We start from the raw sequence: 27545 nt of genomic DNA, 5'->3' as shown, positions 1-27545 counted from the left end.
CTTCAGTTCTTGATGGTTTTTAACGTTACTGGCTCAAAAAAACACAATGACTTGAAGCTCATTGTCAGTAAAGTGGTCTGAGAGGACATCAGACTTCATCTACAGTGGCTTCACTTTTCTACAACACTATGAACAGCAGCAGGTTCATCTATATCTACAATTACAGTCTTTAGATTTGGACTGAGAGGAGAGGGCGAGGAAGGAGTGGACGCTCAAATTCAGACATTATTTTTTGTCGGATTTCATTTGAATTCAGTGTTAATGAGCACAAACCCAATGACTTTAGAAAAACCACAATCAGACTGGTTTTGGTTTTGGTTGATGTTGTCCATGTAGGTCTGGGTAATATGACCAAAAATATTACAAATGATAAACATTTACAAATCAAGTTACACACATGATTATTATGATAAATGTCAAATCCTTATTCATTCCCAATTTAAAGTATGATTTCTAGTCCTGAGTTAAAAATTAACACACTTGATGGTTATTTGTGGTTTTAAATGATGAATAAAAATAGAAATATAATAATAATGATGTAATAAGATCAAATGACATAAAATAAATAACTGAAAAAGCATGAAAGTAACACAATGTCTAAGACAAAAACATCTTCAAATACACAAAGACACACAACACAGCTGCTATAACACTATATCAGAGCAGAATGGGACAACATTCATGTCCCCAAACTCCATCCACTGGTGTCCTCAGTTACAGACTGTTGTTAAAGAAGAGGAGATGGTCCACAGTGGGAAACATGGACCTGGAACAACTTTACACACACGTCTGACTGACATCAAGGTCAATATTACATTTGGAACTTTTTCCTTAAACTGGTTAATTTTCTCACTTTAAACATTTGTTTTCTATGTTCGATTGTGAATAAAATGTGGGTTCAGAAGGTTTACATTGTATTCTGTTTGGAATTATGTTTAAAACAATGTCTTTTTAAAAAAAAATTATTGGTGCTGTAGATTAAAAATGGAACATTGAACCATTTTGTTAAAACAACAGTGAACCAACCTCAGAATCTGTAGTTTACAGTCTGGACTCTGAAGAAAATCACACAACAGCTTCGCTCTTGAACCCTTCAGGTCGTTTCCTGTCAGATCAAGTTCCGTCAGATGGAATGGATTGGACTTCAGAGCTGAGGCCAGAGAAGAACAGCTGACATCTGACAAACGGCAGTAATCCAATCTGAATAAAGAATAAATGAAATAGATTCAAATCTGTTCATAATCCAGTCAGATGTGTTCAGGTTTTAAATGTTCAGTCCAACATTACTATGTCCTAATCAATGAGTTTGACCTGTCATTAATCGAAAGATACTTTATAATTGAACATCTGTGGGAAAGGTGAGATCGTATCCAGATACAGCACAGATCCGGATACCCAGTCTGAAAACGCCCTCACGGTCTGGATGTGGATTTCAAAAACACCCCCTTTTTGCATCCCACCCCCAGTATTGACAATGATGAAGTCCAGGATCTAGAACCCAAAGCTATTACTACCATAATAACATAAAACTGGCAACTTCAATTAGTTTTTCAGTTTATTGTAAAAAAAAAAAAAAAAAAAAAAAAAAAAGTAAAATTACATGAAAATGTTTTCATTTTCAAACTATCCTTTCACAAAAAATGTGAATGACCTGAACAAATATGAACCTGAAATGTCTGAAGTGCAATTTTAACAATATTATTCCTATTAATACATGTTTTGTGTCTTTGTAGATCCACTGTGATCTGGAAGTTGTAATGCACATGTGGAAATGATCAACTCAGACAGAATATTGGGAAAATTGCACTTATTTTTCTTCATACATTTCAGGTTGTTTGTGGTTGTTGATTTTATTGACATTATTTTCAAGGATACGTTGTAGATGTGAACATTTTCATCATGTAATTGGACTTTTTTCACTCTTCTTCTTGTACTGGTCTGGTCCACTTGAGATCATATTGGGCTGAATGTGGAACTGAACTAAAATGAGTTTGAAAACTCTGCTCCACATTATGTGGCTGTTATTCATAGAAAGGACATTCACTGATGTTGGTTTTTCTTCTGCTGTGCTTTACACTTCATTTCCATTACCTCTCAGGTCCCTCTCCAACTGTCTATGGTGAAGCTTCAGTTCTTGATGGTTTTTAACGTTACTGGCTCAAAAAAACACAATGACTTGAAGCTCATTGTCAGTAAAGTGGTCTGAGAGGACATCAGACTTCATCTACAGTGGCTTCACTTTTCTACAACACTATGAACAGCAGCAGGTTCATCTATATCTACAATTACAGTCTTTAGATTTGGACTGAGAGGAGAGGGCGAGGAAGGAGTGGACGCTCAAATTCAGACATTATTTTTTGTCGGATTTCATTTGACTTCAGTGTTAATGAGACAAACCCAGTGACTTTATAAAAACCACAGTCAGACTGGTTTTGGTTTTGGTTGATGTTGTCCATGTAGGTCTGGGTAATATGACCAAAAATATTACAAATGATAAACATTTACAAATCAAGTTACACACATGATTATTATGATAAATGTCAAATCCTTATTCATTCCCAATTTAAAGTAGGATTTTTAGTCATGAGTTAAAAATGAAGACACTTGATGGTTATTTGTGGTTTTAAATGATGGATAAAAATATAAATGTAATAAAAATGATGCGGTAAAATGAAACGGCATAAAATCAATAACTGAAAAAACATGAAAGTAACACAGCGTTAAAGACAAAAACATCTTCAAATACACAAAGACACACAACACAGCTGCTATAACACTATATCAGAGCAGAATGGGACAACATTCATGTCCCCAAACTCCATCCACTGGTGTCCTCAGTTACAGACTGTTGTTAAAGAAGAGGAGATGGTCCACAGTGGGAAACATGGACCTGGAACAACTTTACACACACGTCTGACTGACATCAAGGTCAATATTACATTTGGAATTTTTTCCTTAAAATGCTTCATTTTCTCACTTTAAACATTTGTTTTCTATGTTCGATTGTGAATAAAATGTGGGTTCAGAAGGTTTACACTGTATTCTGTTTGGAATTACGTTTAAAACAACGTCTTTTTAAAAAAATTATTGGGGCTGTGGATTAAAAATGGAACATTGAACCATTTTGTTAAAACAACAGTGAACCAACCTCAGAATCTGTAGTTTACAGTCTGGACTCTGAAGAAAATCACACAACAGCTTCACTCCTGAATCCTTCAGGTCGTTTCCTCCCAGATCAAGTTCCGTCAGATGGAATGGATTGGACTTCAGAGCTGAGGCCAGAGAAGAACAGCTGACATCTGACAAACGGCAGTAATCCAATCTGAATAAAGAATAAATGAAATAGATTCAAATCTGTTCATAATCCAGTCAGATGTGTTCAGGTTTTAAATGTTCAGTCCAACATTACTATGTCCTAATCAATGAGTTTGACCTGTCATTAATCGAAAGATACTTTATAATTGAACATCTGTGGAAAAGGTGAGATCGTATCCAGATACAGCACAGATCCGGATACCCAGTCTGAAAACGCCCTCACGGTCTGGATGTGGATTTCAAAAACACCCCCTTTTTGCATCCCACCCCCAGTATTGACAATGATGAAGTCCAGGATCTAGAACCCAAAGCTATTACTACCATAATAACATAAAACTGGCAACTTCAATTAGTTTTTCAGTTTATTGTAAAAAAAAAAAAAAAAAAGTAAAATTACATGAAAATGTTTTCATTTTCAAACTGTCCTTTCACAAAAAATGTGAATGACCTGAACAAATATGAACCTGAAATGTCTGAAGTGCAATTTTAACAATATTATTCCTATTAATACATGTTTTGTGTCTTTGTAGATCCACTGTGATCTGGAAGTTGTAATGCACATGTGGAAATGATCAACTCAGACACAATATTGGGAAAATTGCACTTATTTTTCTTCATACATTTCAGGTTGTTTGTGGTCGTTGATTTTATTGATTATTTTCAAGGATACGTTGTAGATGTGAACATTTTCATCATGTAATTGGACTTTTTTCACTCTTCTTCTTGTACTGGTCTGGTCCACTTGAGATCATATTGGGCTGAATGTGGAACTGAACTAAAATGAGTTTGAAAACTCTGCTCCACATTATGTGGCTGTTATTCATAGAAAGGACATTCACTGATGTTGGTTTTTCTTCTGCTGTGCTTTACACTTCATTTCCATTACCTCTCAGGTCACTCTCCAACTGTCTATGGTGAAGCTTCAGTTCTTGATGGTTTTTAACGTTACTGGCTCAAAAAAACACAATGACTTGAAGCTCATTGTCAGTAAAGTGGTCTGAGAGGACATCAGACTTCATCTACAGTGGCTTCACTTTTCTACAACACTATGAACAGCAGCAGGTTCATCTATATCTACAATTACAGTCTTTAGATTTGGACTGAGAGGAGAGGGCGAGGAAGGAGTGGACGCTCAAATTCAGACATTATTTTTTGTCAGATTTCATTTGACTTCAGTGTTAATGACACAAACCCAATGACTTTATAAAAACCACAATCAGACTGGTTTTGGTTTTGGTTGATGTTGTCCATGTAGGTCTGGGTAATATGACCAAAAATATTACAAATGATAAACATTTACAAATCAAGTTACACACATGATTATTATGATAAATGTCAAATCCTTATTCATTCCCAATTTAAAGTATGATTTCTGGCCCTGAGTTAAAAATTAACACACTTGATGGTTATTTGTGGTTTTAAATGAGGAATAAAAATAGAAATATAATAATAATGATGTAATAAAATCAAATGACATAAAATAAATAACTGAAAAAGCATGAAAGTAACACAATGTTGAAGACAAAAACATTTTCAAATACACAAAAACACACAACACAGCTGCTATAACACTATATCAGAGCAGAATGGGACAACATTCATGTCCCCAAACTCCATCCACTGGTGTCCTCAGTTACAGACTGTTGTTAAAGAAGAGGAGATGGTCCACAGTGGGAAACATGGACCTGGAACAACTTTACACACACGTCTGACTGACATCAAGGTCAATATTACATTTGGAACTTTTTCCTTAAAATGCTTCATTTTCTCACTTTAAACATTTATTTTTTAGGTTTGATTGTGAATAAAATGTGGGTTCAGAAGGTTTACACTGGATTCTGTTTGGAATTATGTTTAAAACAATGTCTTTTTAAAAAAATTTTCTTGGGGCTGTAGATTAAAAATGGAACATTGAACCATTTTGTTAAAACAACAGTGAACCAACCTCAGAATCTGTAGTTTACAGTCTGGACTCTGAAGAAAATCACACAACAGCTTCACTCCTGAATCCTTCAGGTCGTTTCCTCCCAGATCAAGTTCCGTCAGATGGAATGGATTGGACTTCAGAGCTGAGGCCAGAGAAGAACAGCTGACATCTGACAAACCGCAGCCCCTCAATCTGAATAAAGAATAAATGAAATAGATTCAAATCTGTTCATAATCCAGTCAGATGTGTTCAGGTTTTAAATGTTCAGTCCAACATTACTATGTCCTAATCAATGAGTTTGACCTGTAATTAATCGAAAGATACTTTATAATTGAACATCTGTGGGAAAGGTGAGATCGATACAGCATGGTCCCAGATACCCAGTCTGAAAACGCCCTCACGGTCTGGATGTGGATTTCAAAAACACCCCCTTTTTGCATCCCACCCCCAGTATTGACAATGATGAAGTCCAGGATCTAGAACCCAAAGCTATTACTACCATAATAACATAAAACTGACAACTTCAATTAGTTTTTCAGTTTATTGTAAAAAAAAAAAAAAAAAAAGTAAAATTACATGAAAATGTTTTCATTTTCAAACTATCCTTTCACAAAAAATGTGAATGACCTGAACAAATATGAACCTGAAATGTCTGAAGTGCAATTTTAACAATATTATTCCTATTAATACATGTTTTGTGTCTTTGTAGATCCACTGTGATCTGGAAGTTGTAATGCACATGTGGAAATGATCAACTCAGACAGAATATTGGGAAAATTGAACTTATTTTTCTTCATACATTTCAGGTTGTTTGTGGTCGTTGATTTTATTGACATTATTTTCAAGGATACGTTGTAGATGTGAACATTTTCATCATGTAATTGGACTTTTTTCACTCTTCTTCTTGTACTGGTCTGGTCCACTTGAGATCATATTGGGCTGAATGTGGAACTGAACTAAAATGAGTTTGAAAACTCTGCTCCACATTATGTGGCTGTTATTCATAGAAAGGACATTCACTGATGTTGGTTTTTCTTCTGCTGTGCTTTACACTTCATTTCCATTACCTCTCAGGTCACTCTCCAACTGTCTATGGTGAAGCTTCAGTTCTTGATGGTTTTTAACGTTACTGGCTCAAAAAAACACAATGACTTGAAGCTCATTGTCAGTAAAGTGGTCTGAGAGGACATCAGACTTCATCTACAGTGGCTTCACTTTTCTACAACACTATGAACAGCAGCAGGTTCATCTATATCTACAATTACAGTCTTTAGATTTGGACTGAGAGGAGAGGGCGAGGAAGGAGTGGACGCTCAAATTCAGACATTATTTTTTGTCGGATTTCATTTGACTTCAGTGTTAATGACACAAACCCAATGACTTTAGAAAAACCACAATCAGACTGGTTTTGGTTTTGGTTGATGTTGTCCATGTAGGTCTGAGTAATATGACCAAAAATATTACAAATGATAAACATTTACAAATCAAGTTACACACATGATTATTATGATAAATGTCAAATCCTTATTCATTCCCAGTTTAAAGTACGATTTTTGGTCCTGAGTTAAAAATGAACACACTTGATGGTTATTTGTGGTTTTAAATAATGAATAAAAATAGAAATGTAATAATAATGATGTAATAAGATCGAATGACATCAAATAAATAACTGAAAAAACATGAAAGTAACACAACATTAGAGACAAAAACATCTTCAAATACACAAAGACACACAACACAGCTGCTATAACACTATATCAGAGCAGAATGGGACAACATTCATGTCCCCAAACTCCATCCACTGGTGTCCTCAGTTACAGACTGTTGTTAAAGAAGAGGAGATGGTCCACAGTGGGAAACATGGACCTGGAACAACTTTACACACACGTCTGACTGACATCAAGGTCAATATTACATTTGGAACTTTTTCCTTAAAATGCTTCATTTTCTCACTTTAAACATTTGTTTTCTATGTTCGATTGTGAATAAAATGTGGGTTCAGAAGGTTTACATTGGATTCTGTTTGGAATTATGTTTAAAACAATGTCTTTTTAAAAAATTTCTTGGGGCTGTGGATTAAAAATGGAACATTGAACCATTTTGTTAAAACAACAGTGAACCAACCTCAGAATCTGTAGTTTACAGTCTGGACTCTGAAGAAAATCACACAACAGCTTCACTCCTGAATCCTTCAGGTCGTTTTCACTCAGATCAAGTTCCGTCAGATGGAATGGATTGGACTTCAGAGCTGAGGCCAGAGAAGAACAGCTGACATCTGACAAACCGCAGTCATCCAATCTGAATAAAGAATAAATGAAATAGATTCAAATCTGTTCATAATCCAGTCAGATGTGTTCAGGTTTTAAATGTTCAGTCCAACATTACTATGTCCTAATCAATGAGTTTGACCTGTAATTAATCTAAAGATACTTTATAATTCAAATAAAACTAATGAATATTTCTACTTTATTAGTTTAATAAATATAAATTACATACAGTTCATATAATGCACATGTCAGTTTAGTGTAATTTACTCTTAAGTATCTTTGATTTCATTTTTTCAACAATATAATGATATTCTATATGATCATGATCCATCTTCATTTGGTTTATGATCTCCTTTTCAGACAGACTGTAAAGATCCTGACATTAAATAAAAGCGCTGTGAAAACTTTCCTGTTTAGTTTCCATTCATTTTATATTGTGTGATTCAGAGGTTGCGCTAGACATTTTTATTGTCCGTCATTTTGACGGACAGGGTCGTAAAAATTCCGTCATAACATATTATTATCCGTCATTTCAAATTTTTATTTTTTAATGATAAAGAGATATATTTAGTAGTATTTAATGTTCAAAAACATTTCAATGATGCAGCAACTGTAGTTGCTGCTGGCTGAAAAACCAACGTGATATCACGACTCGCATAATTATATACGCCACTTTTAATTGGTGTGTTATGTACTGAGGGTTAGGGTTCAGGTTATATGAACCAGAGATCTACGCACAAATTGACATGCCATCAAATAACACATGAAAGGTAGAAAATGCGTACATATAGCACACCAAATGCCACTGGCGTATTCCTTGCTTTTCCGTCATCCTCCACCGCATCCGTCCCTCTTTTTTCACCGCGTTTATTAATGACATCGGATTTAACTGGGCTTTCTAAGATAACTAAGGAGACTCAGCTGTCTTCACAGTTTGCGCAAGAAAAGTAGCATCTAATTTTGGCTAAAGTCAGCTAAACAACGACCCAAGACTGGACACTGACTGATTAATGTTCACACTGGCACCAATTGGACAGGGGGTCTACTACAGGTGGACTAACTGGACAGGGGGTCTACTACAGGTGGACTAACTGGACAGGGGTCTACTGCAGGTGGACTAACTGGACAGGGGTCTACTGCAGGTGGACTAACTGGACAGGGGGTCTACTGCAGGTGGACTAACTGGACAGGGGGTCTACTACAGGTGGACTAAGGGTGAGTCATGTGACTGCAGTACTGCTGTTGTATTCAGTGTAGTTGTGAACAGTGGTGCTGTTGGTTCTATACAGGTGGATGTTGGTTCTATACAGGTGGATGTTGGTTCTGTACAGGTGGATGTTGGTTCTATACAGGTGGATGTTGGTTCTATACAGGTGGATGTTGGTTCTGTACAGGTGGATGTTGGTTCTGTACAGGTGGATGTTGGTTCTGTACAGGTGGATGTTGGTTCTATACAGGTGGATGTTGGTTCTGTACAGGTGGATGTTGGTTCTATACAGGTGGATGTTGGTTCTATACAGGTGGATGTTGGTTCTGTACAGGTGGATGTTGGTTCTATACAGGTGGATGTTGGTTCTGTACAGGTGGATGTTGGTTCTATACAGGTGGATGTTGGTTCTATACAGGTGGATGTTGGTTCTATACAGGTGGAGGCTGTTATGGAATGTTTGATGCCTTGTTAAGAGACAGACAGACCAGCGATTCTGCAAACAGGTTCTGTTCACAGTGTTGTGTGAAAACTTTCTTTGGTAGTATGAGACTGGTGTGTGTGTGTGTGTGTGTGTGTGTGTGTGTGTGTGTGTGTGTGTGTTCCTTTAAGTGCGAGAGCGGTGTGTGGCGCGTGCGTGTGCGTATGGTGTGAGTGGTCGAGCAAGGTGAGGGAGCGGCAGTTTTGAGTATGAGTGTGTCAGAGGACAGAAGGAAAAAGTGTACAAACATCGATATACTGTGCATAAATAAAAGCTGCTGTCTTCCACTACTGGCAAGGGAGTTAACCCGACATCGGCCCTGGAGGACATCTGCCCTGTGCTCGCTGACTACGGTCGGACGAGCCGAGCAGGAGAGGTTAACAGTAGATTACCCTCAGTATTTGAATCTGTCAAAATGACGGACGGCCTTCAGAATTTTCCGTCATTTTAACAAAAAATCTGTCAATGACGGAATATTTTCGGTTAACGCGACCTCTGGTTGTGATTTGTATCATATTGCCAATTCTCGCTGATACACACCCCTAATCACTTTGTTTATTCCATCACATTCTTGTGTCTGAATCATTTTTGTTGTTTTCAGTCTGGTCCATTACATTTCAGTTTTATTTTACACCAACACATGTATTTTCAAAGGAATAAACTGATTTCTATGATTTAACTGTAAAGAAAAAAAACCAACGCTGGTAAAAAAAAAAATACACACACAAATCTACAAATCTATAATATTATGCATTTTGTAGGTGAAAGTAACTCAACATTTTCTGTTTTAAAACCTTGAGTCTTCACACCTTGATGATGAAACAGTAGAACATTTAGTATGACTCCACGTAAGGATATTTACATTAATAATAAAAATCACAGCTTTTCAGTCAACTTGTCTTGTCTTGTCTTTCAGTTGAAATGAGACAAATCCTGCTGGTTTTCCAACAGGGAACTGAAGTGGTTCTATGGCTCTGTTCAACACCACCAGACTGGATCCCACTCACTGGGATGTTCCTGAACTACTTCAGTCCCACATCTACACCTGGACATTCACACCCTCATCACCTCCGTCTCATCGTCTTTCCATCGGAGTCACATCGAAGGTAGAGGTCGACTCAGAACGCTAACGGCCAAAGTTACACTTTAATTATCATTTAAATGAGTTAACAAGCAGAACCAGATCAGAACCCTTCTTCAAACATATGCCATACAAATATTACTCATCCTTGATTCTTTTTCTGTTCTTTGAAAACACTGAAATGAGCTGAAACCAAAGAAATAACAGTAAAAGTTACAGTTTGATCAATTACAAAAGGGGATGTTGTTTTGGTTTGGTTTTACAGATTTCAGATTCAACTAGAGCTGCAACTGATTAATCGACTCAAAGTGATCCAAAAAAAAGTCATTCAACAACAATTCTCCTGAATCAAAGCTTTGTTTCTTTCATTTCTCTGCTGTTAAACATTGGTTCCACTGTTGTGTTTCACACGGATGCATATTGTGACGCACAAAGAACCTTCAATTCAGGAAAACTGAACTAGAATATTTCCCTTCAATCAATTCCAGTTGATTAATCGAATCATGAATTTTTGCACTGGCTTCAAGCACCTAATCGATTAATCAGTTGCAACTCTAGATTCAACCCTGTACTAATTATATTATGAACAAATTAAATTCATCCAAGTGTCACTTGTCACTGCTCATAAAATGAAAAAAATACTGTTTAATCATTTACGACGACAAAGATTTACCTCAAACCCAGAAAACAGCAAAGTTACTGATTTAACCAGATGAAGCTGTAGAACCTGAGTGGAGAATCTGTGAACTGAGTCCTGTTTGCAGTTTGGACTCTGCAGTCCAAGAGGAAGCAGCTCCATTCCTCAATCACTCAGGTCTGTTTACTCAATGTTTTACCCTTAGACAATTAGATGATGAACAATCTGTTGGTTTTTATAGATGTCAGCCTCAGTAATGTATGAATTATGGACAAACAGAACTGAATCTTCTATTGAAATAATAAAATGACATGTTTAACATTTACAACGGCTCAGACAAATGGAGAACAGTGAACGTCAGGATTTAAACAGAAAAAGACAAAAGATCTCATCAGCAGACACACATTGGACTGACCTCAGAGTCTCCAGTCTGCAGTTTGGACTCTCCAGTCCAGAACATAGAACCTCCACTTCTGGATCCTCCATGGAATTATCACTCAGGTTCAGTTCTGTGAGATGGGAAGGACTGGACTTCAGAGCTGAGGCCACGACTTCAAAGTGAATGTCTGAGAGATCACACCCAGAGAGACTGAAAAAGTAGATGTGATAGAAAATTTATTTTTCCTTCTCCATGGTTCCGTGATCGATTCCTCATCAGGGTGATGAATCACTACACAGGTGAATAATGTTAATATTCACATCAGTACTTACTCAGCCTTTCTGCAGTTCCTCACAGCTGGAATCAGTCTACGTCGTCCTTTGTCTGATGTGTTGTACTTCTTCAGATCCAACTCATCCAGAACCTCCTCAGACATCTGCAGTACGTAGGCCAGAGCTGAACACTGGATCTCAGAGAGTCTCTTCACTGACCTGTTCTCTGACTTCAGGAACTCTTGGACCTCCTGTTGGACTGAGTGGTCGTTCATCTCCATCAGACAGTGGAAGATGTTGATGCTTCTGTCAGGAGAGTTATACTCAGTATTCATCTTCTTCAGGTTGTTGATGACTTTGTCTACGGTTTTTGAGCTGATCTCTGTTTGACCCAGCAGATCTCCAAAAAGTCTGTGGTTGGACTCCAGACAAAGACCATGAAGGAAACGAACAAACAGATCCAGGTGGCCATTTTTACTGGAGAGGGATTTTACCATGACCAAGCTGAGGAGGACATCGAATGTTGAATTATGGTCATACTCCTAAAAGACAAAAAGAATATAAAAACATAATGTTGAAAATATTAAGATAAGATCGATAAAATAATTAAAAATAAGTTTAATTTTTAACACTATGATTTAAATAGATACAATTTAATAGACTTTGTTTTTAAAATCAATAAAAATAAAATTATGAAAAAAACCTCTTCTTCTTCCTCTTCTTCTTCTTCTTCTTCTTCTTCTTCTTCTTCTTCTTCTTCTTCATCTTCTTCTTCTTCTCTCCTCAGAAACCTCCTCAGTACTTCTATGTTGTTGTTGGTCAAACAGTGGTAGATGTAAACTGCTGCCAGAAACTCCTGAACACTCAGATGTACAAAGGTGTACAGTGGTTTCTGGAAGAGTCCACTCTCTCTTTTGAAGATCTCGGTACAAACTCCTGACTTCACCGAGGCCTCTGTGACGTCCAGACCACACTGCTCCAGGTCTTCTTGGTAGAACATGACGTTTCCTTTCTCCAGTTGTTCAAACGCCAGCCTCCCCAGCTTCAGAAGAACTTCCCTGTCAGCCTCCGTCAGCTCCATCTCACCTCCTTTTTCATACTTGTTCTTCTTCCTCTTTGTCTGGACCATGATGAAGTGTGAGTACAGGTTGGTCAGGGTCTTGGGCAGCTCTTCTCTCTGGTCTGAAGTCAACATGTGCTCCAGAACCATAGAACTGATCCAGCAGAAGACTGGGATTTGACACATGAGGTGGAGGCTCCTGGATGTCTTGATGTGTGAGATGATTGTGTTGCACAGATCTTCATCACTGGATCTCCTCCTGAAGTACTCCTCCTTCTGGACGTCGGTGGTGAAGCCTCGGACTTCTGTTACCCTGTCCACACATGAAGGAGGGATCTGATTGGCTGCTGCAGGTCTGGAAGTTATCCAGATGAGAGCTGATGGAAGCAGGTTCCCCTTGATGAGGTTGGTCAACAGCACGTTGACTGGTTTCTTCTGAGTGACGTCTGAAACCACCTCACAGTCGTGGAAGTCCAGTGAAAGTCTGCTTTCATCCAGGCCGTCGAAGATGAACAGAAGTTTGCAGACGCTGATCTGCTCTGCTGTGACCTTCTGTAACGTTGGATGGAAAACACGGAGCAGTGTCAGCAGACTGTACTGCTCATCTCTGACCAGGTTCAGCTCTCTGAAGGACAGCAGAACCACCAGACTGACGTCCTGGTTTTCTAAACCCTCTGCCCAGTCCAGAGTGAACTTCAGCACCGAGAAGGTTTTTCCAACTCCAGCGACGCCGTTGGTCAGAACCACTCTGATGGGGTTCTGCTGGTCGGGTAGGGCTTTGAAGATGTCCTGACATCTGATTGGTTTGTCTTGGATGGTCTTCTTCTTGGAAGCTGTCTCCAGCGTCTTCACCTCATGTTGGGTATTAACGTCTTCACTCTGTCCCTCTGTGATGTAGAGCTCAGTGAAGATCTGCTTTAGTTGGGTTCCACTTCCTTCTTCATCAGTTCCTTCAGTCACACGTTCACATCTGCTCCTCAGACTGAGCTTATGTTCATCTGAAAACACAAAATACAAACACTTTAAATAAACACAGTTGGATCATGAAGTATTTGGACAGTGGCACCATTTTCATCCCTTCAGCTCCCTGACAGTGACAACAAACACAAAGTCTAACCCTGAATGAACCACTGAGGGAACAACACTCACCAGGTCGGGTTTAAAACAGGCTGGAATTCTACAGTATTTCACCCAAAAAAACTATAAAAGTGATAAAAGCTGTGACACTATGTGAATATGTCTTGACCTGACGTTATACAATTAAATCACAAAGAATTAGAGTAAATTTACGTGAAAACACATTTTATTCACAAAGACAAACAGAATAACACATATTAGTCCATGACTGTGAGTTGGTATCTCAGAATAGAAAAGTTAAGTCTAGTCAAATGGAATCTATTGAAAACGCTGCTGATGTTTCCATTCAAACTGTAGTGGCTTTACCTTTAGCCACTACAACAGTGTGGAAGGGTTCAACCTGTTGTATTTTCAACGCGTGAATGAATGAATGTCCGGCTGGGTTTCTTTGTGTTTCGATATGCCAATCCATTTATTCTCCAACATAAAGTCAAAGAGTTCATCATACTTCACAACTGTCTTTCCATATACTTTCTACATATAAACAAAATAGGCTTCTTAACACAAAAGAAAACCTTCTAAACGCCGACCAACTCAATCTCACAGTTTCACACTTTCACGGTCTGAAAATTGTTTGGGGCTGTCCTCACACACCACGCCCACCTCACACAGCAGGTATATGTAAGTTTGACACACCCATACCAACACCCATGATGAGTTACACCTGTGGCAATCATCACAGCCACACCCTCTAAACAATAATTAAATTAAGGTCAAAATAAAAAAGAGGAATAAACAAACAAAACTGTATTTTGGCTCCAACACAAACATTAATGTCAAACAGAAGGAAAACAAAAAGCAAACTGAATAAAGTGCCGTCGTATTCGTCCAGTGTAGTGATGATATCTGATACATTCCATATACATCCATACTATCAGTTTAATATTTGAACTGGACCCACCTCTTTATATTGGATTTGATTACTTTTTGCATTGTAGTTTTATTTATTTTTCAGAAGCACATGTTCTATAAAGACAATGATGAGATCAGGATGTGTTCAGACCAGTGCTGTCAAACGATTAAAATTTTTTAATCTTTTTAATCACAGGGATGCTGTGGAATAATTTTGATTAATCACGATTAAATATCATTCATTTTTAATCTATATTAACCATGTTTCATTTTGCATGAGCAAAGAGACTCAAGAAAGACAGGAATACATATATTCTTAACGTGTTTGTCGTAAGCTGGCCAACGTGTTAGCCAAAGTGCTAGCAGAATACTTTGCATACTGTGTATAATACTTTATGTCAGTCGACTGTTTCATCTTGGGGTTTTTTTGTCCTCATGTTTCCATCCAGAGGGCCAACATGCTGTTTAACGTCCTCCATCTTTATGGGTTGGTTCTTCTGCCTGTCACTATCGGCTCAACTGACCATTTTTTCATGCATGTTAACGTTAACTCTACTTGGACAAACTGACCCAAATGTGTCGCCAGAGATGTTCAGAGTCATTCTGCTGCAGATGGGTAAATGGAGTTAAAATTTTTAATCACATTAATTATGATGGATTAATCCGCATTAATGCGTTAATTTTGACAGCCTTAGTTCAGACTTTATATTCACATAAATATTACTGTTTCATAATGATGAGATTTTTCTTAGAATTAAACCCTTTGATGTTTCCTCCTTTTATGCAGTTTAATAAGAACATACACATGAAAATGTAGATCTTTCTAATGCTACAAAAAAGTGACTTCAACTGAAACATAGTCAGTGAGTAGACATGTTTTCAGGACTCATGACATCTTTAGACAGAATTACAGTCTTACCTTGTACAGTTCTGTCCATCTGCAGTACGGTTCCGGTTCTGACTCTGGTTCTGAATCTTTTTCCACACTGGGGACAGGAGGAGTCTCCTGATGGACCAGACTGGTCCCAGTATGAACTGATGCACTCTCTGCAGAACCAGTGTCCACAGCTGGTCCAGACTGGATCAGTCAGGACCTTCAGGCACAAAGAACAGGACTGTGGGTCCACCTCAGGACCAGGACTCCTCCTCCTCTTTCTGAGGACATGAACACATTTAGAATGAAGAACATTAGTGGGTCTTCATCATTAATGAAAAGCCACATGGAACTGGATCTAGTTACACCCCGAAGCTTCTTAAACTTAAGCTTCGTCTTAAATCTTAAACTTATTCAGATGTGATCCTTTACAGAAAATCCTACACACCACATAGAGAACAAACCAAATACAGCAGAAAAAAATGCATTAAACTTGAAAACAAAAATGCAGGTTAAATTTGATATGATTTTAGTAAAAATCTTTTTCGTTTTTTTTTTAAGTCAAAAAACACATTATGAAACAAGATTTCATTTATCATGACCAACATGGTAAAGAAATGCATAAAAATCATCAAGTCAGTTTTAAACAAAGTGTTTAATCATCATTTTATTTAACCATCTGATCAATTCATGAACTAACATTTGTGATTGGACTCAGTTTCACTGAAGGCTTTGCTGTCACTTGAGTTTGTAAAGGTCTACAATAAAACACAACACAAAAGCTCCTTAGGTCTGTTCTTCATTATGTTATTTTAATGTTATCATTTCCTTATTTCATGTGGACATTTTGATTTTTGTAATGTTATGATTTTCTACTGAAATTAACAGATTTTTTAATCGTCAGTGTGAAAAGAAAATATGAAAAGAGTAAAATAACACAAACCCGAACTTGAATTATACTGATATCTAAATAATAATTAAGCTGTTATGAATCTCAGGTTTTAAGTTGTTTCTAACCCTATGCCCTTCTGATGGGAGGGGCAATGGCTGTTGCACCCATCTGAGCAAAAGGGAGTTCTAATGTCTGAAAACAGACATAAAAAATGACTTATTCCAGGCATTTTTCTATATTGAATAGAACAGAATGCCTTTAATACATTGGTATGTACAACGAAAAGAGGCAACTCTCTTGTGGTGCGTAGTGCAAAACAGTTTAAAAGAAAAGTGTAAATATATACAGAATAAAACCAAACATGTTAACCAGCCAAGAATATGTTACACAGATGAACCTGAAATTCATGTATGAATAAAGTTGAACCTTGAACACAGGAGGTTTATTATAGTAAATGAAAATTAACACTACATCCAACAGTGAGAAAATGCTCCAAAAACTGAAATTAAAGTAGAAATGACAGTTTTCAGAAACATTCATTCAGTCAGTCATATACAGGCCTTTACAACACACTGAGAGAAACCGTTATTTTTCAGTGGTGCCGAGGTGAATAAAATTAAAATAAAATGAATACAGAACGTGAGGCATAATGAAGCTGAACCATGAAACAATACATGGAAAGAACTGCAAAAAAATTACCAGGGTTATAGCTATAAGTAAGCTATAAAAAAAACTTATAGGAAGAAGGCCCTGAAAAACACCTACATAACTCACACTGAAACTACTGGAACTCGTCATTCATTGCGGTAAAAATGGAACAAAAACTATCAGTGCACTCGAGAAAATGATTAAAACGTAACTGAAATCACGACTGAACTTTTCATACCTGAGGATACGTGTTTTCCACACTTTTATCGTTAAAATAATCACGTGACGATGATAAAGTTCTTCTTCCTCTTCCGCGTTTTCCCTTTTTTTTTTAAAACAACTTTATTAACAACATTTGAGTATACAGTACAAAATGTTAAACATCAAGATGTCAAAATATAAAAAGCATTTGAACATATAAGTTTAAGAAAATAATGCATAGATTTAAAAATACAAAGCATAAAATACACATTAGAATAAAAAAAAGTAAATAAATAATACATCTGACAAATGTAAATAAATAAATGCAACAGAGTTCAGTCAGTATTGAAAAATTGTTTATAAATAGCCAATGTCTTAGTGCTTTTTTTTTAATTATATATGAATTCTAAAGATTTAATATAATTTTCAGATTCTAATAGGAAGATTTTAAAATTTGGGTGTGTTTTTGTATATTTGTTTTTATGTGTATGAAATTTTCCAAATAATATGAATAAATTTACAATACATTCTAGATTGTTGGTATCATGTTTAAAATAAGTAATTACATTTTGGGATGTTATATTTATTTTATTGTTACTTTTAGATATGATATAATTTTCCATTTTGGACCAAAAATTAGAAGAATGTTCACATAAAAAGAATAAATTTAAAGTAGATTCAGATTCAGATTGACAAAAGCTACATATTTCTTCCACATCATAAAATCAACACAAAATAGCATTGGAGGGATATATGTTATGTAAAATTTTGAGATGTAAAATTCTAATTTTGTTTGTAACACAGTATTTATATGGTAATGACCATGCTTTTGACCACTCAATTTTAGAAAAAGTTGAATTCCATACTGCTTTACTTCTGGAGGAGATTTTCTTCTTTTCATTCAATGCATTACGTATATGTACGGAAGCGTATTGCATGTGAATATGTTCTACCGGGTTCTCCATCGTATCAATAAGCTAACCCTTAGCTCACCTCTGACCCCTCAGGCTTCTGTAGTTCCACCCCCTTTTGTCCAAATATGGTCACTTCAGGCTCCAAAAAGCACACAGGGTGACGTCAAATCATAAACTACTGGCCTCAAATCAGTAGTTCACAAATCACAGGGAGCAGCAGGCCTTTCAGTAGACTTACATCTTTATTGAATTGATGATTTCCCTTTAACTTTAAAAATACAAAAACAATACAACATATACATCTGTAGTATCAAAAGTATAAAAAATAATTCTCTGTGATTCTGTGGGTGCAAAAGTCTCCCACTGACATATTTAACAAAATCAAACTCATTTGGTCAAGTCATTAAAAATATAACACACATTTTTAAAAATAAACTTTCTCCAGCATGACGATGTCTTCAGAACAACTATCAAAATAGCTTTAGTCCAGGACAGGAAGAGGTCATCTGGACTAAGACTCAGAACCTGGACTCGGACTAGACAGACTAGATCCCAACAAGGACACGATACTGATGAGACATAGACTTACATTGGGGCGGCTGTGGCTCAGGTGGTAGAGCAGGTTGTCCAATAACCGAAGGGTCGGCGGTTCAACTCCTGCTCTGTCCTAGTCAGTCCGTTGTGTCCTTGGGCAAGACACTTCACCCTCCCTGCCTCCAGTGCCACCCACACTGGTGTATGAATGTTTGGTGGTGGTCAGAGGGGCCGTAGGCACAAATTGGCAGCCACGCTTCTGTCAGTCTGCCCCAGGGCAACTGTGGATACAAATGTAGTTTACCACCACCAGAATGTGAGAGCGAATGAATAATGGGTCAATAATGTAAAGCGTTTTGGGTGTCTAGGAAAGCGCTATATATGTCCAATCCATTATTATTATTACATTTCCATATTAAATCCTCTTTTCCATCAACATTCCGAAGAAGTTATTTATCTGGTAATAGAATTTCTGCCAAACCATGTGGTTTGTGTTTGAACAGAAGTGTGGAATGCTGCATGTGTGTTCCACCAATCAACATTCTTCAACATACTGCCCCGCCCCCAAGAATTCCAGGGAATCTGAAAAGTTCCACTCCCCTAGTAGAAGTTTTTGTAAAGAAAGTTTGGGGTCGAGAGAACATTTTTACCAGGTAATTCTGATGGAAATGCACAGAGGTCTTTCTAAATCCTGGGTAAAGTTGAACTTCCTGTGGTGGAAAATGGATGTTATGTGTCTGACTGATGTCAAAACTAGGGATGACATGATTACTGTTATAACGATACACCGCGGTACAATTCCTAAAGGTTAGTGTTACCACTGAAGGCACCTGAGAGAGAGAGAGAGAGAGAGAGAGAGAGAGAGAGAGAGAGAGATGGTTAGTATTACCGCTGAAGGCACCTGAGAGAGAGAGAGAGAGAGAGATGCATGGAACAGAGATACACACGGCCCAGTCCAAGTGCATGCGTCCGTCCCGTGGGTCAAACCAGGTCAGGAGTTCTCAGGTTCAGGAACTGTGAAAGGGTTGGGTCCAGCTCACAGATTTTTTCTATCAGATATGAACAGGCTCCTGGTCCTTTGTGTCGGACCAGGTCGATCACATATCTAGCTCTCTCTTCTCTGCGTTTCGTTTTAGCTGCTTCTTTTTCGCCGTCATTAATAAACCTCCGTTGTAAAAGTCTGTCCAACAGTTGGTCCAGAACCGGCTCCGACACACGTTTGATGAACTCAGACCGAACTGAAAACAACTTGTCCTCTAGAGAGATGTTCTGCTGTGACCTCAGCTGATGACTCACAGCAGGATCTGAAGGACGAACAGAAGAAGATATGAATGAACTGCAGCCTGTGACTGCTTCCACAGCTTTAAAAAAAAATAAATAAATAAATCACACATGAAATTGAATGACAATGATGAAAACAAATTCAAAACCTGTCCATAAATGTCAAATAACCAAACTACATCTTCTTTAGAGCGACATTATTTTATCATACTCAAACGTAGCTGGATTAGGTCCAATTAGCATCTCCATATCTACTTCAGTGTTTATGAAATCACAATTTAAGTTTTGCGTTTTCACGATTCAGATCCTACTGTTCAGCAGCTTGGAGAAACCTTCCACTTTGCTGTTCAACCTGCTGTTCCTCTGAGTTCGTTTCCATCCGGTTTCACCATGTTTTCCACAGATGGAGCTGCATTCGTCCTCTTTCAGACAACGTGACGACCGAAGCCCAGAGACTTACACAATCTGAACTATGAGCCTCCAAGTGACAGGAGTTCCATCCAACTGACCATTAGACCAACAAGTGGTTCCAGGCACAACAAACCCCGCCCCTCGCATGTATTAGAGCTGATGTTGGCATCGATTCAGCCGATGTCATCATGTCTATGTGTGTCCTGATGTCAGCATATCACTTGCCTCTATATATGTGCCAAGTTTGAAGTAAATTGAAACAAAATTGATGTTTTTATAGACATTTGAAATTTCACCCATTATAAGTAAACGGGGAAAAAAGATTTTAAAAATTCATTAAAAATGTGAACTTTGACCTACTTTTCCCAAACTGTAACTACTTTGATTCTGGGTCACTGGCAATATATAAACCCAATTTGGTATGAATTCAACCTGTAGTTTTACTGCTACAGTGTTAACATCAAAGAAAAAAAGAAACAAACAAACCGAACCAAAAATAATACCCCTTGTCTCCCCTTTGGGGGGCGGGGCAATAAAGAATTGGCTTACTCCTTAAAATAATGCAGTATTATAAACTCTTATTGTATTATCAATTATGCAAAATAATCTGAAATCAATCATGTCAAATATGTATAGTGGAGTAAAAGGTTTAAATATTTACTACTGTGATAATAAATCAAACAGGACCACGTCTTACCAGTCAGATGCACTTCATGCTCCCAGATCTCTTGGTTTTCTTGGTCTTTGACTGTTAAAGTCACCCGCTTCATGTTGTTCGGAAGGCGGATCTCAAACATTGGGTGATAATTTGGTCCGAAGTTCATGATAAAATTGGCTTTCTGAAAACCAGCAGTAGTTTGGGCATTATTACAGTCTATAAAGTGAACAGTAGTGGTTTAATTAACCAGTTAATGACATGACTGGTTAGTTTCCTCTGCTTACCTTAGGTTGTACTATGTAGGCTTTTGGACAGTCCACAGTGTAACTATGGTTTTTGATGAGTTCACATCTAGAAGGGGCTTCAACGTACTGTTTAGCATTCCACTGTTTTCTCTGGACCTTTAGAGACATCACAACATTTATATTAACATCAGGATGATTTAAAGACATCTCAATACTCAAGGTTAGTGTGATTCATTATCTAAAAGTAACAGGGCCTAGGTCTTAAACTCCGTTCCAGTTCATCCAAAGGTGTTCGGTGGGTTGAGGTCAGCCTTTATGGAGGTCAGTCCAGCCTCTACTGCTCTGGGGTCCAGTGGTGGTATTCTTTCCGACACTCCACTCGACCCTTCACATTATGTGCGGTGGTGCAAGACTCATATTTAGCTGCCTGGCCTTGGAAACCCATGAAGGTTCCATCAGACAGTTTTTATGCTGATATTAATGCCAGAGGAAGTTCTACACCTCAGTCCAGGCCAACCCAGCTCCACTTTACATGGTCTGTCCCTTCATGGCTGAGCTGCATCTACTTTGTAAAAACATCCCTTACAGTTGATGATGGAATATCGAACTAGAAGCACTCGGAGAGCGCAGACCTCCGCCAAGGCTGATCAGTGCGCCCCCCCCCCCCCCCCCCCCCCCATCATTTCTTCCTCATCCCATTTCCAACAAACCCTGAAAATTTCATCCAAATCTGTCCATAACTTTTTGAGTTATGTTGCACACTAACAATCAGTGCCCCCCCCCCCCCCCGTGGGCCCCCCCCCCCGATCACCACCAAAATTTAATCATTTCTTCCTTATCCCATTTCCATCAAACCCTGAAAATTTCATCCAAATCTGTCCATAAATTTTTGAGTTATGTTGCACACTAACGGACAGACAAACAAACAAACAGACAGACAGACAAACAAACAAACCCTGGCAAAAACATAACCTCCTTGGCGGAGGTAATAATGGAGAAATGTCACAAACTGACTTGTTGCAACAGCACCATCCTATTACTGTACCAGACTGGAATTTGGTGAGTTCTGTAGAACCACCTGTTGTGACTGTACGGCTAGGTGTTTGATTTCACAAACCTGTGGAAACTGGACTGAGTGAAACACCTGAATTCAGTGGGTTAGAGGTGTGGGTCTATACTATGGTCCATATAGAGAAGATCAAATCACATGGAAGAGTCCTGGTCCTGACTGGAGCCTGCTGGTTTGTTACCAGTGGAGTAGTGGACAGAGGATAGGTTTGAACTTATTGACCTGAAGGACCATGTGTATGTTTTTACATTTAAAACCACAGTGAATGTTGTCTGGTTCTTCAGAAACGCCTCAGGTTATAAGAGACCCTTTTGAAACTAGACTTAGGTCTCCACAGATTAAGCCTAATAATAAGTTGTGATACATTCGTACCTCTTCCACAGGGATGTTGCAGGGCAGCAGTAACATGTTTAGCTTCTGCCTTTCTGTTTTTGGGTCTGGTGGTGCGAGGAACAGCAGAACTTGGCCATGGACTCTTCTCCCGATAAGCCATTCTACAAACTGCCAGACGAGGCCAAAGGCAGACAGGTGTGGGACGTCGATGACCACATGAGTGTCTGTGATCTCCAGTGGATCAATGAAGCTCGTTCCATCGTCAGTGATGTGGGCGACAGACAGGCTTCCAGAGCGCTGACCTGTAAAAACAGAAACTCCTCCTGAACCAAGATCCAACAGGACGAACTCACAGCTTCAAAAATCTGACAAGATGAAAACTGATCTGAACGAACTTCAGTTAACTGCCAATATTCACACTACTTAAAAATGAAAACAGGACCACAGTCTAGTTGTTGATTCAGTAAAACTGAATGTGTGATAAGTTTCTTACCGTGCTTTGTCTCACAGTGTGGGAGGTGGAGTTTGTGAACAGCGTTCTCAGGACATTCGATGCGGAACAGTGGACCTGCAGGCGTTCTACCATGTGACCCCACCAGGACCTCATTCCATTGGTCAATGCTATACTGCAGCTCCGCCCTCTGATCCACAACAAACACCAGTCCAGTCAGAGTACAATGGAATAAACCTGAACGAGGACACCTGAACCTGTACAACACAGACAAGTTCCATTCATACACAAAGTTTGGACCGGGTAACTTCACCCCTATTCTGAGTCCAGTCCCACCCACTGATCCTGAAAATGAGTCCAGTGTCTTCCAGAGGCTGATGGAGGTGATGAGGGTCTCAATGTCCAGGTGTGGATGTGACACAGGAGAAGTTCAGGGACATCAGGATAGAATCACAGAGAACCTCAGAATCATATGAGGCTATGAAACGTTTGGTTTGGGTTTTTATTCTGGTTTTAAGGTAAGGTGGATGCATGTGATGGAGGAGCCCCTATTCCATCTGCCTGCCCCAACAATTAGTTTAATATGTGGTCCCCGGGTAAGGACAGACACTTGGTTTGGGGTTTTATTTAGGTTTTACCACTTGAAACATGGTTTACTCTTATATAATTTTATGAAGAAGAGTCATCTGAAATGATCGACTCCACAGAATCAAAGCTCCTTAATTAGAGCCATGGAATTTAAGGCTGAAATTTGTAACAGAATGTTAAGTTATTCTGACCAGTCCTTCAGTGGAATATGTAGCAGACTGACTAGTTATAAGATATATGACAATAACTGTTCACTATGTTGTAGTGAAAAATAAATATTGTTAAAAAAAAAAAAATGTAATTCATCAACTTTAAGAGGGTGTTTCCAAGCCTATGAACCAGAAGTATCTGCCTGACACTAACCCTCAGGGCTGGTACTGTGTAGGTTCTGCTTTGTTTCATGTTGGTTATAGTCAGGTGGTCTACACATAAATAGTGAGTAAATCTATTTCCTGTCACGTCAGTGCCTGTGGATCACTTGGGTTAAACTGAAATGGTAACTGTTGAGTCTGTTACCTGAAGCAAAGTGTAGTTTTACTCATAATTTCCTAAATTTCCTCCTAAATGAAGCCACACTGTTGCATGTTTTGCCACTGGGTTCTGTGTTCTGGTTGTACAGTCATGTCAGTGCATACGCTCTATTCTGTTTTGTAAGATTTTCTTACCTGTATGAAGTGAGTCCAGACTCAGCTGATACTTCAGGTGTGAACTCCTAGAATTGACAAAGGTCCAGTTTTAGTTCAGTCCATGTCCTGGTTCATGACTTTACCGTCGTTTGTCCAAATGGTTGACGTTTGTGTTTGTGTACCTCCCAGTTGGACGCTCCAGCCTGAGCCTCTGCGCAGACGAGCTGCTGCTTCTCTGGATCTTCAGGATTGGTGCGAGGGTCTCGGTCCACACAGTCCTCTACGCCGTCCTCAGACTCCTTCAGGTCTAAGTCTGAAGTGGACGGACCTGGTGGGTGAAGAGAGTCGGCAAACTCACTGGTGGACGTGGTTTCATCCCAGTGGGTGAAACCACATACAAAACATGCAACAGCTGAAGCTTAAGTGTGGGAAGATGATGTTGGTTTAACTGTCTGGATGACAAGATTTAGATGAATTCAAACATCCTGTAAGTACAGCTGCAGGACTCAGACACAGTGTCCACAATAGTGGCTAATTCTACAATGTATGTCTGTGCTCCTCTGAGGATTAAGGCATTTGGATTTTCATTCTTCTAAATGTGTGTTTTCTTTTAGTTCCAAATCTTCTTACTGAATTTTCAACAAATGTTCAGGAATTGTGTATTTTTCCAACTCATACAAACTTGAACTAGTGAAACAAAACTACAGGCCCATTGGTGGGATTCTTTCAGCAGAGTCCACCCTGTGAGCCAGACAAGTCCTGGACTGTAGGTATGAAGCTGATCCACAGGCACAGTTTACAACAGTTGTCTTTAAATGTGGATGTTCTACTCACATGGTTCATGTCTGTCAGCTCCAGTTCTGTTGAAACAAACACAAATGCAGATCAAACAAGTGGTTCCGGGCACAACAAACCCCGCCCCTCGCACGTATTGGAGCTTATTTTGGCATCGATCCAGCTGATGTCATCATGTCTATACGTGTGCTGATGTCAGCATATCAATAATCTTTATATATGTGCCAAGTTTGAAGTAAACTGAAACAAAATTGATATTTTTTAGACATTTGAAATTTCGCCCATTATAAGTAAATGGGAGAAAAAAAAAAGATTTTAAAAATTCATTTGAAATTTAAACTTTGACCTACTGTTCCCAATATGTGATGACATCTACTCTGGGTAACTGGCAATCTATAAACCCAGTTTGGTATGAATTCAACCAGTAGTTTTGCTTCTAGCGTGTTAACAAACTGAACCAAAAACAATACCCGTTGCCTCCCCTTTGGGGGGCGGGGTAATAAAGCCTTCTAAACATCTCACTGCATAAACCTGGATTTAAAGGTTAGAAGGAGAATTCAAGAATGAACCATTAAGGATTAAATGTGAATTCAACATGTGTTCCACAGCTCTGTTCATATGGTTTCAGATCTCTGGAGAAAACAACAGCCTGAACATGTTATTTACTGTAAGGTATGAAATAAAGACACACAATGTTCTCCAACGGTGTCAGTGATAATGGTACCGTTTATCTGAGGGTCCAGGTTCACTGTCAGAGTCTGGAGGACGACCTTTGACCCCACAGCCAGACTCTGATGTGTACTCCTCTGTCTCCACTCCATGACGCATCGGGATTCCAGTTAATATCGTATTGTCGGTCCTAGACATAAAACACACAGACTGTCATGTTTGATCACATGTGGGTTCGTCCCTTATCTCTGTCTGTTCTCGCTGCCCTTTAACAAAGGTTCCATCTCTTCATCCACATCAGATCCACTAAAATATCACCTGACTCCTGAATTCATTGTTGATTTCCAAGTGGCTCCATCCTGTCATTAGTCTGTTTTTTCCACCTTAAATCATCAGATTCATAAAATGTTCCAAACTGACCATCTCCAATACTTCATACTTTCAATAAATGACGTCAGTAAAATGCAACATTTCAGCCTCATATCATCATTAGTTTTTGAAACAGTGGGACTTTGAAAATGACAGTAAATGTAAAAACGTGCTACAGAAAATGATGCTAAATTCAGTCAAACTGTTGAACTATTGATAATAGATGGATACGACAGACGCATGATACAGATTTGTGATGGATCTTCAGCTCAGTACCTCTATATTTTACAGAAAACATGGTGTCATTGATGCACTGAAAACAAAGTTTGTTTAAAGACACCAGTTTCATATTTTCTGCATACATTAATACAAACATGCTCATTCCACTGATATAATTGTACATACTAGACCTTGTCACACATGAGCATTATACAACTGAAAATAGGTGTAGTTTTTTCTTTCTTCTCCTTTTTAATGCCTCATCAATCAGACATTTTTATTTGTTGTAAAAATCTCATGTGATTCAGTGTGGAGATCCACCAAGACAAAATCAGTGTGAAACCATCCATCTGTCATGAACATCTAAAAAGTAATGAAGTCCTGGAGTTAGTATCTTCACTCACATCACAAAAACTAAAAACTATGAAGACATCAGGATCAGATTTTGTCTGCTGTTTTCTGGAATACTAACATTATTTTATGAATGTATGAAGTAAATGGGAGATGGTCAGTTGGAAGGCTGGTGATTTCACATGGACTGAGCCCTTTCTCCATCTCCCAACATTAAACATAGAATGATTTCAGTGGTTCTGATCAGATCACCTTATGCCTGTGAATACAATAAATACTCTCAAAGCATATTTGAATTTGACTGGATTCAGGTCTGAATGGAACATGTTAACTCTATAACAGTAACAGACAGTGAACTGACCATAGTTTCTCTAGTTTATAGTCTGGACTCTGCAGTAAATCCTCCAACAGCTTCACTCCTGAATCCTCCAGGTTGTTTTCATTCAAATGAAGTTCCGTCAGATGGAATGGATTGGACTTCAGAGCTGAGGCCAGAGAAGAACAGCTGACATCTGACAAACCGCAGCGATCCAATCTGAATAAAGAATAAATGAAATAGATTCAAATCTGTTAATAATCCAGTCAGATGTGTTCAGATTATGAATGTGTAATTTAAGATATAGAAAATAAAAATCATAAATGTAGGATATATAGGAATAATGTTTTCCTGACTGATTATTCTTAATGTGAACTACATTTTGACTATATTTATATCATGACTTCAGGTTTTTTTGTACTTGTGTATTTGGGTTTATTTGATAATATTTAGGAATCATAATCCTACAGGTTTTAACTCAGTAAA

The 27545-nt window shown here is 38.3% G+C and overlaps 2 protein-coding genes across 2 annotated transcripts in view; both read right to left on the bottom strand.

The window, feature by feature from the left end:
* Positions 1 to 27545, bottom strand: part of LOC115411288 (protein NLRC5-like) — a 92026-nt gene that overhangs the window by 42948 nt on the left and 21533 nt on the right. The window contains exons 9-12 of the mRNA XM_030123364.1: positions 7367 to 7540; positions 5261 to 5434; positions 3149 to 3322; positions 1027 to 1200 (exon numbers count right to left, since the gene is read on the bottom strand). Coding sequence (XP_029979224.1) covers positions 1027 to 1200; positions 3149 to 3322; positions 5261 to 5434; positions 7367 to 7540 — 696 coding nt within the window. The remainder of the gene's footprint in view (positions 1 to 1026; positions 1201 to 3148; positions 3323 to 5260; positions 5435 to 7366; positions 7541 to 27545) is intronic.
* On the bottom strand, positions 18913 to 25790 carry LOC115411313 (NACHT, LRR and PYD domains-containing protein 1b allele 3-like). Its single transcript, XM_030123414.1, has 9 exons — positions 25636 to 25790; positions 25175 to 25230; positions 24523 to 24668; positions 24380 to 24426; positions 23169 to 23383; positions 22715 to 22995; positions 21313 to 21429; positions 21068 to 21209; positions 18913 to 19982 (listed from the first exon to the last, which is right to left on the bottom strand). Exons 1-9 carry the CDS (start codon positions 25650 to 25652, stop codon positions 19660 to 19662), a joined length of 1344 nt encoding a protein of 447 aa, XP_029979274.1. The 5' UTR covers positions 25653 to 25790; the 3' UTR covers positions 18913 to 19659.

Source organism: Sphaeramia orbicularis, chromosome 20 (genome assembly GCF_902148855.1).
Source record: "Sphaeramia orbicularis chromosome 20, fSphaOr1.1, whole genome shotgun sequence".
Classification (NCBI taxonomy): Eukaryota; Metazoa; Chordata; class Actinopteri; order Kurtiformes; family Apogonidae; genus Sphaeramia; species Sphaeramia orbicularis.
This window is presented reverse-complemented; position numbering and strand designations above follow the sequence as displayed.

Bases quoted from the DNA above. Each gene is read 5' to 3' on its own strand.
- LOC115411313 (XM_030123414.1), bottom strand. The intron at 24,669-25,174 runs GTGAGTAGAACA...TTCACCCACCAG, and splicing joins AGCTGACAGACATGAACCAT to GTCCGTCCACTTCAGACTTA. The intron at 24,427-24,522 runs GTACACAAACAC...TGTCAATTCTAG, and splicing joins CTGGAGCGTCCAACTGGGAG to GAGTTCACACCTGAAGTATC.